The sequence below is a fragment of the Carassius carassius genome, chromosome 31 (assembly GCF_963082965.1).
Source record: "Carassius carassius chromosome 31, fCarCar2.1, whole genome shotgun sequence".
Taxonomy (NCBI): Eukaryota; Metazoa; Chordata; class Actinopteri; order Cypriniformes; family Cyprinidae; genus Carassius; species Carassius carassius.
The window spans coordinates 27,487,224-27,501,798 of record NC_081785.1 but is presented as its reverse complement, the minus strand read 5'-3'; the positions used below and the strand labels follow the sequence as shown (position 1 = coordinate 27,501,798).

General features: G+C 37.6%; 1 protein-coding gene across 2 annotated transcripts in view; it reads left to right on the top strand.

Annotated features, from left to right (window-relative positions):
* nol10 (nucleolar protein 10) overlaps positions 1-14,575 on the top strand; it is a 32,356-nt gene that overhangs the window by 7,434 nt on the left and 10,347 nt on the right. For both annotated transcript variants that reach the window (XM_059519445.1, XM_059519444.1), the window contains exons 6-18: positions 2,188-2,324; positions 2,959-3,024; positions 3,338-3,398; positions 3,488-3,573; positions 5,021-5,099; positions 5,209-5,358; positions 5,451-5,517; positions 7,063-7,115; positions 8,309-8,435; positions 9,804-9,883; positions 9,971-10,069; positions 10,997-11,083; positions 11,174-11,341. In XM_059519445.1, coding sequence (XP_059375428.1) covers positions 2,188-2,324; positions 2,959-3,024; positions 3,338-3,398; positions 3,488-3,573; positions 5,021-5,099; positions 5,209-5,358; positions 5,451-5,517; positions 7,063-7,115; positions 8,309-8,435; positions 9,804-9,883; positions 9,971-10,069; positions 10,997-11,083; positions 11,174-11,341 — 1,260 coding nt within the window. The remainder of the gene's footprint in view (positions 1-2,187; positions 2,325-2,958; positions 3,025-3,337; positions 3,399-3,487; positions 3,574-5,020; positions 5,100-5,208; positions 5,359-5,450; positions 5,518-7,062; positions 7,116-8,308; positions 8,436-9,803; positions 9,884-9,970; positions 10,070-10,996; positions 11,084-11,173; positions 11,342-14,575) is intronic.

Sequence of the window (14,575 nt, the reverse complement as noted above, 5' to 3'; positions counted from 1 at the left end):
TACTATCATTTAAAAAACATTGCAAGAATTAGATGTTTTGTTTACAGCCAAGACTTGGAGAAACGTGTTCATGCCTTCATCACCAGCAGGGTGGACTATTGTAATGGGCTCCTCACCGGCCTTCCCAAAAAGACCATTAGACAGCTGCAGCTCATCCAGAACGCTGCTGCCAGGATTCTGACTAGAACCAGAAAATATGAGCATATCACACCAGTCCTCAGGTCCTTACACTGGCTTCCAGTTACATTTAGGATTGATTTTAAAGTACTTTTACTCGTATATAAGTCACTAAATGACCTAATACCGAAATATATTGCAGATATGCTCACTGAATATAAACCTAACAGAGCACTCAGTTAGAAATACCAAGGGTTCACACAAAACAAGGGGAGTCCTCCTTTAGTTACTATGCCGCCCGCAGTTGGAATCAGCTTCCAGAAGAGATCAGATGTGCTAAAACACTGGTCACATTTAAATCTAGACTTAAAACTCATCTGTTTAGCTGTGCATTTATTGAATGAGCACTGTGCAATGTCCGAACTGATTGCAATATATATTTTCACTGTTTTTTATTTATTTAATTTTATGTAAAATCATTTTCTAACTGTTTTAAATTCATTTTAAATAAGTACAGTTTTAATAATTTTAAAAGTTATAAAATTGCTTGTTTTATTCTTGTTATTATTTTTCTTCATTAGTATTTTACTTTCTTTTATGTAAAGCACTTTGAATTACCATTGTGTTCGAAATGTGCTATATAAATAAACTTGCCTTGCCTATTCTACGGCCCTGCCTGTTTAGCTCCGCCCGCTGATTCTACGGCCCTGCCTGTTAAGCTCCGCCCACCAATTCTACGACCCCTGCCTGTTTAGCTCCGCCCACTGATTCTACGGCCCCTGCCTGTTTAGCTCCGCCCACTGATTCTACGGCCCTGCCTGTTTAGCTCCGCCCGCCGATTCTACGACCCTGCCTGTTTAGCTCCGCCCACCGATTCTACGGCCCTGCCTGTTTAGCTCCGCCCACCGATTCTACGGCCCTGCCTGTTTAGCTCCGCCCACCGATTCTACGGCCCTGCCTGTTTAGCTCCGCCCACCGATTCTACGGCCCTGCCTGTTTAGCTCCGCCCACTGATTCTACGGCCCTGCCTGTTTAGCTCCGCCCACCGCATTGCACAAATTAAATAAAACACCAGGCTTTGTTTTGGGGCTTAAAGCTCTTCATATCTGGTTACCACAAGTATGAACGCTAGTGAAGACTTGTTAGCAAAGCAAGATAATGCAAATGCCAAATTAAAAACACGTTTCAGGATAAATAACGAGCCGGCCAATATCGTGACAATTATTTTTAATTAATCGAGAAAGGTGGATATCATTATCGAGATTAAAATACGATTAATCGTGCAGCCCTACTCGTCAGTAAGAACTTGGTCCTTTGTTCGCTTTATTTTACAGCAGATTCGTTTACAAACAAGACATAACTGAAACTAAAATTGAAACTGAAAGACAATGCTTTGTGACTGTAGTGGATCTGACAGTTATGTTGCACCACACTAGTGTGAGGAACTGTTTTATAATGTGGTTACTGTTGCTTTGTATGTACAGAGTATTTATGAGTTTTAACCTAAATCACCGCAGCGTCCATCTTTACGCCTATTCAAACAGTACAAAATAATAAAAAGGGCAGTTAATGACCCCTTTAAATGGAAAACAAAAGTCTTCAATATCATTTAAGAGGTTTTAGGGGGACAGAATACAGTGGTACATCCGAGTGTGGTTATTAAAATGAAAATGGCGATTATTTAATTTAATAAATGTACACACCAGCATGTTTCAAGTCCAAACGCTGTGCATTTGTGCCAAACCTACGATCTGCTTTTGATGATTTATGATTGTTTACTTCGTTGTTTATTTTGTAATATGTTGTAGATGGTTGTATGTGTGCATATTTCAGCTCTCTCATCTTTTCGAATGTTAAATTTTGGTTTAGTAGCTATATTCATCTTATTTGTGCAGAGGCCTTGTCATCGTGAGGTCAAATCTGAGGACAAAATATCGAAATAGCAATATATTGTTGTCCTTCTCTGTGCGATACGAGATTCCTCTTCCTAGTTTGAGAGTTGGTGTGTTGTGATGTGACTAGAAAAGCAAATAAAAAGAGATTTGTCTGATTTTGTCTTTGTTTTTCCAGCTAGTGTTTCTGCATATAGACCGCTATGTGGAATTCCACTCTCAGCACGGCCATTACTACAAGACCCGCATCCCAAAGTTTGGCCGGGATTTTTCCTACCACTACCCTTCCTGTGATCTCTACTTTGTGGGTGCCAGGTAAGAGGCCACGCCGAAAATCACGTTATCTACGTCTATTCACACCAAGAGCAAATATTTACTGCCTACTGTTATCATTTCATCTGCGATTGTCATTTCAAATAAACGCTGTTCTTTCTAACTTTTGATTCATCACAGAATGCTTAAAATGTATCCGCTTCCACAAAAATGTAGTTTTCAACATTGATAATAATCAGAAATGTTTCTTGAAGTAAATCATATTATTCTGATTTCTGAAGATGATGTGACACTGAAGACTGGAGGAATGATGCTGCAAATACAGCTGTGCATCACAGAAATACATTACACTTTAACACAGATTCACACAGAAAACAGTTATTTTAAACCGTAATAATATTTCACAGGATTAGTTTTTTCACTGTATTTTTTATCAAATAAAAGCAGCCTTGGAGAGAAAAAAAGATCTTAAAAAAAATCCTACTGACCCCAAGCTTTTGAACAGTTGTGTAATAGCTGTGTAATAAGCTTGCACATGATGTTATCAGTACATTAGTGAATTGAAATTCTTGTTGCATGGTGATTTGCTTTGGAATGGGTGTCGTCCTTTTTTCCTAACTTTGTATGAGCTGTTGTGTTTTCCCAATGAAGTGCATGTGTTGTGTTTGTGCTGTAGCTCAGAGGTCTTCAGACTGAATCTTGAACAAGGCCGCTTCCTGAACTCCTTACAGACCGATGCAGCGTGAGTATCTGACCAGCACAGGGCGCTAGTTCACCGCTGTGGCTGTGCTTGTGTGATAGAAACCCGGCTCTCTGGTCCCTGTCTCCATACTGACAAACACACACCTGCTGGTTGAAACGTTTTGTGTATACAGCCATGCAGTTAATTAAAGCACACTATCAATGAATTTCCTTCTGATAGCTTTTAATACATGATGCATAAAAAAAGGAATAGAAAATGCTGTTTATAATATTTTGAGCACGTTTCATTAGATGATACACTGATCCCAGTAGATTAGTTGCGTATGAATTGTAAAGCTCTCATGTCTTCACAGAGAAATCAACGTGTGTGACATCAACCCTGTTCATCAGTTATTTGCTGCGGGAACATTAGAGGTTGGTGTTTAACTCTGTCACGTAGGACTGGTGTTTGTGTGTGTTCTGTGTGTTAATGTGTGTGTGTGTGTGTGTGTGTGTGTGTGAAGGGCAGAGTGGACTGCTGGGACCCTCGTGTCCGGAGTCGAGTGGCTGTTTTGGACTGTGCTCTCAGCAGCATCACTGACGGAACAGAGTAAGTTTACATGCATCTCTGTTATACTCATATACAGCATAAAGAAATATTTCACCATTCATCCAACCATCAATAACATTTTTACTCACCATTTTGTTTTATTATTCATAAGACTTTCTTTATTTTCCATTAGCACATTCGAAATGTTCAGTTCTTTCCCCGTGCAATCAAAATCAAACAAGTTTTTGTCCTTCAAAGCTATTGGTAACACTTTATTTTAGGGTCTATTAACTAGTTTCTTACTAGCATGCATCTTACTAGAATATTAGCCATTTATAAGTACTAATTAAGCACAAATTAATGCCTTACTCTGCATCCCTGATCCTCCCCAATACCTAAACTTAATAACTATCTTACTAACTATTAATAAGCAGCAACTTAGGAATTTGTCGAGGGGAGAAGTTGTAGTTAATAGTGAATTAGTGTTTGCTATTCTAAAGCGTTTCCAAGCCATTATATGGCTTCAGAAGAGATATAAATATCCAGGCTTATAATCTGTGTCATAAACATTTAATTCATTAGATTATGATCAACCGTGTAAAGCCGGACGGAAAACTCGTGATTTTTAGAAAAGGAACAATTGATTGAACCTTTCGACCAAATCTTTAAAAAAAAAAAATAGGTAAGACTTTATAATAAGGTTACGTTTAGTTTAAACATGAGCAAACAATAGATTTATTACAGTATTTGTTATTATTGGTTCATTGTTAGTTCATGTTAATTTACAGTGCATTAACTAAATGTTAACAAGCACAACTTTAGATTTAAATAATGCATTAATAAGTGTTGAAATTACCATTGGCTATGATTAATAAATGCTGTAGAAGTGTTGTTCATGTCAGCTAAAGTTAACTAATGAACATTATTGTAGAGCGTTACCAAAAATGTATCAAATTTGCATGTTTTTTTGTTGAGTTTGATCCAGTTTTTTGGCTCATGTAGTATGATATATCAAAGAAAAGTAGATCAGTTTTATTCAGAGGCTCAAACGGAGCAAAAACATGAAATGTGATGCGGATGCTTGTAATGTAAATCCGGGAGATCTATATAACAGTACAGCAGATACTGACAAAATTATATAAATATCAGCCATCACTATATCTCCAATAATATGTCTTCGTAAGATGATATTTAGATGCTTAGTTTGCCGAGCAAAACATATAATGCAATGCAATATAATGATGATCAAACAAACGCTCCTGATGATCAGATTTGAACATGATTTTATGAAGTGAAGCAAAGCAGCTCCAGGTCAATCTTAATGTTTTTTAGTTTCTTCTGCTCCCCAAGGCTGCATATATTTGATCTAAATGGAGTAAAGAAAAACCGTAATGCATACTGTGCTCCAAAGCTGGATTGTCAGCATCATTTCTCCAGTCTAATAGTGTCATCAGTCAAAGAACATGAGGAATAACCTCATCCTTGTGTGGTTTTCTTGTGTTTGAAGGGTGGACGGTCTGCCGTCCGTCAGCGCTCTGAAGTTTAATGGCTCTCTGGGCATGGCGGTGGGCACCAGCACTGGACAGGTCAAGATTGGGGTCTTTCCTCCGTTTCTAATCCGTAAACTCTTCAGATTTACACTGCTGAGTGACTTAGCAGTGCTCGTTTTGACTTGAAGTGGTGATGTGTCCTCAGGTTCTCGTCTATGATCTTCGTTCTTCACGTCCTCTGCTGGTTAAAGATCATTACTACGGGCTGCCCATCAAGTCCCTTCACTTCCACAACCAGCTGGACCTGGTGCTCTCCGCCGACTCCAAAATCATCAAGATGTGGAATAAAGACAACGTAAGTCCGGCTTTTATATCCAGACGTCCAGCAATGAAGCTTCAAAGGAAAAGCATCAAATGCGTAACCTTTTTTTAATCTCTTAATTTCAGGGGAAAGTCTTTTCCTCCATCGAACCGCAGGCCAACATCAATGACGTGTGTCTCTACCCCGGCTCCGGTTAGTTCACCACAAGAAGATACGAGTTCATTTCTAACTGGCCCCTTCAAATCCAAATCGGCTTTTCATGGCATACATACTGAAAGATGCCAACATAAACTTTGTAGCATATTTAGAAACGATAATCCTTCTCTTACTGGAAAGCAGACCGAAGTGATTGATCTCATCTTGCTTGCAGGGCGGGAATATTATTTTAGGATGTGACTGTCTCTTAAAAAAGCAAATTGCAAGTCATGTATCGGCAGCATATCTTAAGCAAAACACTAAAAACCTCTTTGAAACAAAAGACTAATCTAATATTCATTTTATTATGTAATATCCACCTTATTTGCAACTCAGAAGTAAGCAATGTTCTGTGAATGTGCCAGACGTCTGAATTATTAGATTTAGGTATACAATTAGAAGAATGTTTTAAACTGTAAAACTATTTGCAATACAAACCTGTTTTCATAATTGTGACAATGCATTAAAATAATATGATGAGAGATACTGAATCAAGCAGCATAACAAGCTGAAATGGATGTGAATGACACAGAAAGCTCAGGGTTAGCAGTGGAAATGATTATTATATTTTAGCCTTTTTTTTTAAAGGATTTGTCAAATTATTTTAAAGATCAAAGTTTGCACATATGTAAGTGATCATGTGCAGTCAGCCAGTTATTATACAATTAAAGAGTCCTTTCAGAAATGTGTCTTGAGCAGCAAATCAGAATGATTTCTGAAGATCATGTGACACTGAAGACTGGAGGAATGATGCTGAAAATACAGCAAAATATCTTTACAATAGAAAAATAGTTATTTTAAATTATAATAATTTCACAGTATTGCTCATTTTACTGTATTAAAAAAAAATCAAATTAACATCATTCAAAAACATAAAAAAAATCATGCCAACCTTGAACTTTTGAATAGTGGTGCAAATTCTATTAATCCTCATTCATTTTTATTATTTTCTATGTCAAAAATAATTAAGTATTTGTAAAAATAGAGATGAATATGTAAATGCATGTATGAAATTGGTTTTAATTATGCAATGCAACTTCTTGCAACACCTATACAAAGTATTATATTTTAATATCTCACGGACCATTTTATATAGTTTTCAGCTCTTAATGAAATTTGTAAAAGTCAATGTCAACTGTAGCAACCAATAGCACCATTAGAAACAACAACTGTTCAAAAACAGTTCATTAAAACCAATTCTACATAACAGATGACATGCACATAAAATCAATAACTACACAGGTTAAGTGTGAGTGAATGACAATGGCAATATACTTTTTTAAATTAAAATGACAAGACGTCTTTAATGTGTTTTTTATAAAACAAATGCACCCTTGGTGAACATGACAGACTTAACGGATCAAAATCTTTTGAATGGTACAGTGACCAGAAGCTGTTTGCTGTTCATGAGGAGTACATTATATTTACACAGCTGGAGTGTGACTCTCTATATACATCAGCTGACTCACTGCGTATGAGGGTTTTGTGTCCCATCAGTGGTGCATTTGTTTTCTAATTGCTGTTCTGTGACTCAATTTACAGGTATGCTCTTCACTGCCAATGAAGATCCCAAAATGAACACCTTTTACATCCCTGTGAGTACCTGTAAAAATCTGCCGATGCTTTGAGCACATTTTGTTCCTCGTTTCTTGATTAGTCATGGCTCATCTGTGTACAGCTTGTTTCACCAGCTACACCTTTTCCTGACTTTCTAAGTAAAGGCAAGACCTCCTGTGCTTTTACAGTGTTTATAGTTAACAGGGCGATGGTAGTTAAGGGCGGCTGAAACGTTTCTGAGAAACTATGTACTGATTCATGTACATGATATAACTCTGTGTTTGACAATATGAGAGCGTTTACTGTGTGTGTGTGTGTGTGTGTGTTAGAGGTGAGTGTACACACACACACACGCACGCGTGAGAGATCAAACAAAACACGGTTGAGTGAATCTCGTAAAGAAAAATCCTGCTCACATTTCACAACAATCTCAAAAGAAGAAAACATTAAATAATAATTTGTGAAATGAAGGCCTGTTTTAAGGACCATTGGGATTTTTGCATTATTTTCCTCACATTGAAACAAAATGTTATCACAAAATGTTTTCCATTATCATTTGCTATTGATATTTATCCGTGTTCATAACACAAAAGTCAATGTGTCCCACATGTTTGTAAGAGCTCAAGAATGAATGTAAACGACTCTTATTTCACGCTGGCATGAAAACATTTCTTCCAAATTATGTGTTTTCTCTTTATTTTTTTCCTGGCTTCTGTGTTTCAGGATTTAAAATACATGTTTTCATCAAAAATGGTGTCTTGACTCAATTTCCGATTCAGTTATTATTTAAAATACAATCAAAAATAAAAATGACGTTAAAAATGTACGTGTCTAATAACAAGAATGAATAAAACTTTAACAATTTCAGTATTTAAAATGTAATCAAATAGCAATTAATCTACTGATTCATTAATAATGAGATCTGAGGGTTTGTAGTGAAGAGCTTTGAGGGCTTTCTTTTATTTTTTTGTAGTTCATTTCTAAATCAGCTTGTATTGTTGGCAGTCACAACAGATATTGCCATTATGGGTCTTTTTTCCACATTAACTGGCAATGAGCTTGATTGTCATGAAAATGTCACGATGCAGTCTTAATGGCTCATAAATATAGTGTTCATCCAGGCAACTTCTTTCTATTAGTTTCTCTGTGACATCTGACCAGTTATCACCACAGTTTTGATGAGATGCATCCTTGTTTCGAGAGGCTGTTCCTCATCTTCCTCTGTCTTCAGGCTCTCGGTCCGGCTCCACGCTGGTGCTCCTTCCTGGATAACCTGACAGAGGAGCTCGAGGAGAACCCAGAGAGCACCATCTATGACGACTACAAGTTTGTAACACGCAAAGACCTGGAGAACCTGGGTAAATCTGTCTCTTTCTGTATCTGAGTCTTCAGTTATAGTTTATCACTCAGGAGCATGTTTAGTCATGACGTGCGTCTGCTCATAAAGTACTCACGAGGTGCACTTGCAAGCACTGATCAAAGATTGATGCATAGTAAAGTTCATCAGAGAGGACTCTGTTAGGACAGAGTCAGGCCTGCAGCGGTGATGAGGTCCAGTTCAGTTTATTTTTCAAATTTGAACCGAACATGCTCTTGAGAAGCAATGAAATGAAGAACCCAAACACGCAAGTCGATAAACTCAACAAATAAGATGCTAACTCAGTATAGTTGCAATATACAAAAAAATTCTAGGTAGCAATTTACAGTGAAGTCACATTAGTTAACAGTGCATTAACTATGAACTGTGCATTAACTGCAGATAGAAGGTATTGCATTGCACTTTAACAAGTAATCTGAACGGCCTATATATGTTCAATATTTTAAAGAGCCCTCACTGACTGAGTTTAATGCCACAGTTATGTCAGAATGCATCTCATTCTTGTTTCTGTAGCGTCTGTTTCGTCGTGAGGCTCGCGGTCCGGAGCGCTGTATGACTGATGCATCAGTTCAATTCAACTTAGTCCAAATATATCAACTTACCTGTTTTAAATACTTTATATTTAACGTGTTCGTTTATGTCCAATATTAGTGTTAAACTGTTGGACTTTAAATGAAATCGACTTTTGATTTTCTCTTTTGACTGATAACTTTCGTGTGCAGATGTGGCAGATTTGTCACAGGACGTGTGATATGACAGCTGCGTCTGACTATATATGAGCTAGCTGTTTTAAATACAGTATTTGTATAGTTAACGTTAGTTTATCAGTGTTTGAAAGTATTTTTTTTTTTATTATTGGTGACTCCATAGGCTCTCTCTCGTGCACCTGCGCGGTTTAAAACACCCAATAGTTATGCTATGACAAGAACAAAGAGTCTCTCTCTTGCTCCACCCTTGCTCGATAATATCGTGTATCGTCGATCTCACGGGCTGACGATATGACGATCTGAAAAATGACCATATCGCCCAACACTACTGTGTTCATCTTTGGCTGAACGGTCACTTTAATGTTTCTGTATACACACATTAACTACCTTTTCATCATTAATAGTAATATATAACCAATAATACATTGTGCATTAAATCTGTTTAAAGGGATAGTGCACCCAAAAATCACAATCATAATTTTCTCACCCGTCCATTTCGTCCAAACCTGTATGGGAAAAAAAAATATTTTGAAGAATGTTGTGTTGTAGTAATACTGTTTGTGCTAACGGTGTTGTTCTTTGTGATTCTTGAACTTGAGTTGCCTTTGCTGACACGTTGCTTGTTGTTTTCCTCCTGTAAGGTCTGACGCACCTGATTGGCTCTCCTCTGCTCAGGGCCTACATGCACGGCTTCTTCATGGACATCAGGCTCTACCACAAGGTGCAGATCTGGCTCTTTTGTTTGTTCATGTTTTTGGTTTTGGTTTTTAAATGCGGACTTGTGTTTAATTCCTGTGCGTTGGCGTAGGTGAAGACCATGGCGAACCCGTTCGCTTATGAAGAGTACCGTAAGGACAGAATCCGGCAGAAGATCGAGGAGTCGCGAACTCAGAGAGTGCAGCTCAAGGTGAGGCTTGTTGACACGTTCAGTGTGTGATGAAGACCACAGGAGCGCTGGTGAGAAGAAATCGGGTAGCACTTTATCATACAGTCCTGTTCCTCATGTGCATAGTGTGTACTTATTATAGTAATTACAATAGCTATGTACTAAGTAGGTACTAACCCTGAACCTAACCCTACAATATGTAGTTACCTTGTATTACCAGAACAAATACAGTGTAAGTACACATACTGTAAAATAAAGTGCAACCAGAAATCATTTTACAAAAACTATTTTTTCAGTAGGAAAAATACAGATTTCAGCAGTTTAGTTAGCCAGTGTTGTGTTGGGTCCCAATGAAAAGTTTTTTTTTTTTTTTTCAGTTAAATTTTTCTGGATTCTGTTTAATAATTTAGTCATCAAAAAGCATGTTTGATTTATTGAGATTATGAAACTTACATACGTTAACAACACGTTATTATGTTTTCCATTTCATTCCATTTTAATAGTTTGATTAAATTGTAATAATTAAAATCATACAATTTTAATAAATGCATTCTATTAAACCAGTTGAATTAATTTACTAGTTTGTTAAAATGCTTGTATGTTTTTAAAGACAGTGGTAATCACATGAATTCATAAAACATTAATTAATAAATGTATTTATTTATTTTTGCTGCACGTTAAAATTAAAAAATGGAAGAAACATTGTAATTTTATTATTATTATAATTATAACTTTGAAAAGTAGATTCTAGTAATATTGAGTTTGTGTGCGTGTCTGATGATCGTTTTTTTCTCCGAGCAGCTCTGAGAGGAAATTGATGTGTTCAGATAGTTAGACGCTTCAGAGATCTTTCACACACACTTCATATATTGTGATTTGATTAAGTGCACACTTCAAGCCTTAGTAAGGTTCTCGTGTCTCATCGGTGCTCTGACCTGTCTTCAACAGAAGCTGCCCAAGGTCAATAAGGAGCTGGCCATGAAACTCATGGAGGAAAGTGAGCTTTCGACCAGGAAGAAGAAGAAAAAGGGCAATGTGGGCAATGTTTCTCTCACACGTTTCCACATGGATGGACTGCAGAAATCTTTTAGACAAGTCTCACTCATTTTCTGTTTTTCTCTCAAGGCCGTAGCCAATCTCCTGACGGACGACCGTTTCAAGGTGATGTTCGAGAACCCTGAATACCAGGTGGACGAGCGGAGCGAGGAGTTTCGGCTGCTCAACCCCATCGTGTCTAAAGTGGGTGAAAAGAGGAGGCAGAAACTCAGCCAGCTTGTTCAGCAAGAGGAGCAGGTACACAACACACTCTCTTTAATTCAACACTTTTTACAGCCGTTTTTACGCTTTTTGCCATAGGCTTTATTTCGGAATTTTATTGATGGAATGATATAAAATGGCAATAAAAATTCTTAATGGTGATTAATAGAATTTGTGCTACCATTCAAAAGTTTGGGGCCTGTAAGATTTTTAAATGTTTTTGATTCTTTGAGTAGAAAGTTGAAAAGAATGGTATGTATTTGGAAAAAATAATAATTCAATTGCTTTGCTGTCGCTTTTGATTGAATTAAATGCACCCTTGCAGAGTAGAAGTTAGGGCTGGGCGATTATGGCCTAAAGTCAACACCTCGATTAATTGAACATTTTACCTCGATTACGATTAATGAACGATTATTTTGTTTCTGTTTTGTTTTTTCCCCTCATAGTTCACTGACAAGGTTTGTACTGTAAACAGGGCCGTAGTTTGGGGTTTGCGGGGCCCCGGTTCAGGTTGTACCAGTGGGCCCTGTTTGAAAGTGTTGAATTTGTATGTTCGTTATGTTTATTTGTTCATCAACATGCCTGCTACGTCCCAGAATGCAACGCGGCGCCCAAGCCCTATTAGGCACGTCCACTTTAAGAGACAATGAATGCATCCAATATAATACACATACGATTTTTTTCTCAACTGTTTACTTTAACTTAAGACATAACTGACAGTTTTTTTGGACCTACCATCCAAGATGGGTATTTTCACATATTTTTTATGTATTTGTCGGTATAAGAGCAAAAACAGACAAATTCGGTGTTCGTGTTTTGAGACGCCTCTCTCTGCGTGAGCCTGAACACCAGAACACCGCGGTGCTGAAGTGGGCTCTTACACTATCAGTGTAACACTATCAGCAGTTATTTTATCTATGTTCGTAACATTTCTTACATATTATTGCTCGGTGTAAGAGATAAATAAAGATTAAAGGTAAACCGTACCAGTACGAGTGAGTGCGTGTGTGAATTAGTCATACCGTCTCTATATTATTGTGAAGCTGTGGGTTGTAAATAGCCTAGTTCCTTCAAAAGTAGAAAAATATGATATAAGTTTTGAGATTCTAAGATACTTTAGTGATAAATCACAGGACAGTGCTGACAACTGTGTTACTCTGTGCGCGTGATCTTCACAGCTATGAGTTTTCATGCCACAGTGCAGCTGCGCGAACATGGTAGCTCGATATAATAATACCCATCCGATCGTCTAATTGCTTGAACGTCCAAACCATAAAACAAATACAACTGACAAAGTTTAGTGAAGACTCGCGCGCCATCATTATTTGTTGAACCGGCGTTCACCTCCGTGTTTTGCTTTTATGCCACTGACTGGAGAGCAGAGTCATGTGGCTACACACGCTTTTAAGGGGGAAGTATTAACAGGAAATAACCGACATGGGAAAATTACGTCGGTTAGAGGTTCTAAATTTCGGTTTCGATTACTTTTCGATTAATCCACCAGCCCTAGTAGAAGTATGATTGCAGACTTTTGAATGCTGGTATATAAGTAAAACCCTTGTTCTGTGAGAAGAAGGCCTTATTCTGTATGTAAAACCTGTGGGTTTATGGTGTCTGATCAGATGACGCTGTGGTTCAGTGTGAGCTCTCGTTATAGTTCGTGAATCATACTGCTGCACAGTAAACCCGTGTGGATTATAACGCTCAGTCGTTGAGCTCGTGCTGAACACAACGCTACCAGTCATTTCTCATGTCAGACATAAAACATGCTGATTATTTGCCTCGGACTGTCTGAACGTTCCTCGTTGGGGCTGTTTCAGATGCCTTTGCAGATCAGGGTTTATTATAATTATTTAAATGAAAACCATAAGCAAACTTTCATTTCCTGAAATAAAATAAATGTAAACTGAAATCAGCTGTCTTTTAAGCTAGCTGCCAGTGCAGCATTTCCAATTTCTATTTATCTTTTATTTAAAGATTTACGAGGGGTCACAAAGTTCATTCTGGTTTGAGGGTTAAAAAATAGGGACGGAACGGTTTGATGATAAACCAAGATGAAATTCCCGATGGTCAGTATTGCCATTTAATATTTTAAAATATAATTAAAACCAATATAATTAAAAAATATATAATTCTTTTATCACAGAACAATCTTTCATATAGACATAAGTTTGAACTCAATAAATATAAACAACGCATTATTCATGCATTTTACTTCTAGGTAGAGGTGGGTAGTAACGAGTTACATTTACTTTGTTACATTTACTTGAGTAAGTTTTTGGGGTAACTAATACTTTTCGGAGTATATTTGAAGATGGGTACTTTATACTCTTACTTGAGTAAATTTTGGGGGAAAAATCTGTACTTTTACTTCGTTACTGTGGGCGACGCTCCTCTCGTTACTTTATCTTAATGCAATAAATGTTATAAATGCTTCAGTTTATTCCAAACGCGCCGTCTACTTTTCTCTGGGCAATGAGCGATGCCCATTCGTGAATGATTCATTCTTTTGAGTCAATTCTGTTCAAAGGCTTGATCAAACCAATTGGCAAACGAGTGAATTGGTTCATGAATCAGTTTGAATGAGTCGTTCAGTTCCCTGCCGCACGCGCTGAGCGTCTGAAGTGGTTCACTCAGAGTTGTAACGTTTAAGAACAGAAAGAGCGTTGAAAACGTGGCTGGAACTGCACTGATTTGAAAGCAAATCTGCAAAGGCTATTATTTGCTAGCGCTGGAGATCCTTATTAGATGAACATCGCGTGTGCTGTCTACTGTTCAACAGGTAATAACTTGGGCTACATTCGATTACAGTACACGATACCACTGTGACATTAGTTTGTTGTAGCCTACGTGTGTGGCTTATAACAGAGGGGAGTCAAGTTGAATGCAGCTTCCAAAAGACAAAAAATAGCCGATTAAGATTTTATTAATTTTAATACAATCACACCGTTGCGAGTACGTTCAGCGAGTCATATCATCAGCAGATCTGTGATTGCTTGCTGGCGCTGAGCCAGAGATAGATGTGTTTTTACAGCGCTGTGCATTATAACAAATCACACATGATTCTTTTAAGCTTATTAAAGCATTGGCCAATCAGAGGTGTTCCGATGAGTCATCGCTAAAATGCCGGTGATTCCTTCACTCGCTCACTGACTGAATACCTCTTTATGGCGAATTCTCTCGTCAGAAACAACAAAGTGCAGATGTGTGTACGAATCTTTAATTAAGATATTGATTTCACAGTGTTAACAGTTTCAGTGATTTTAATGG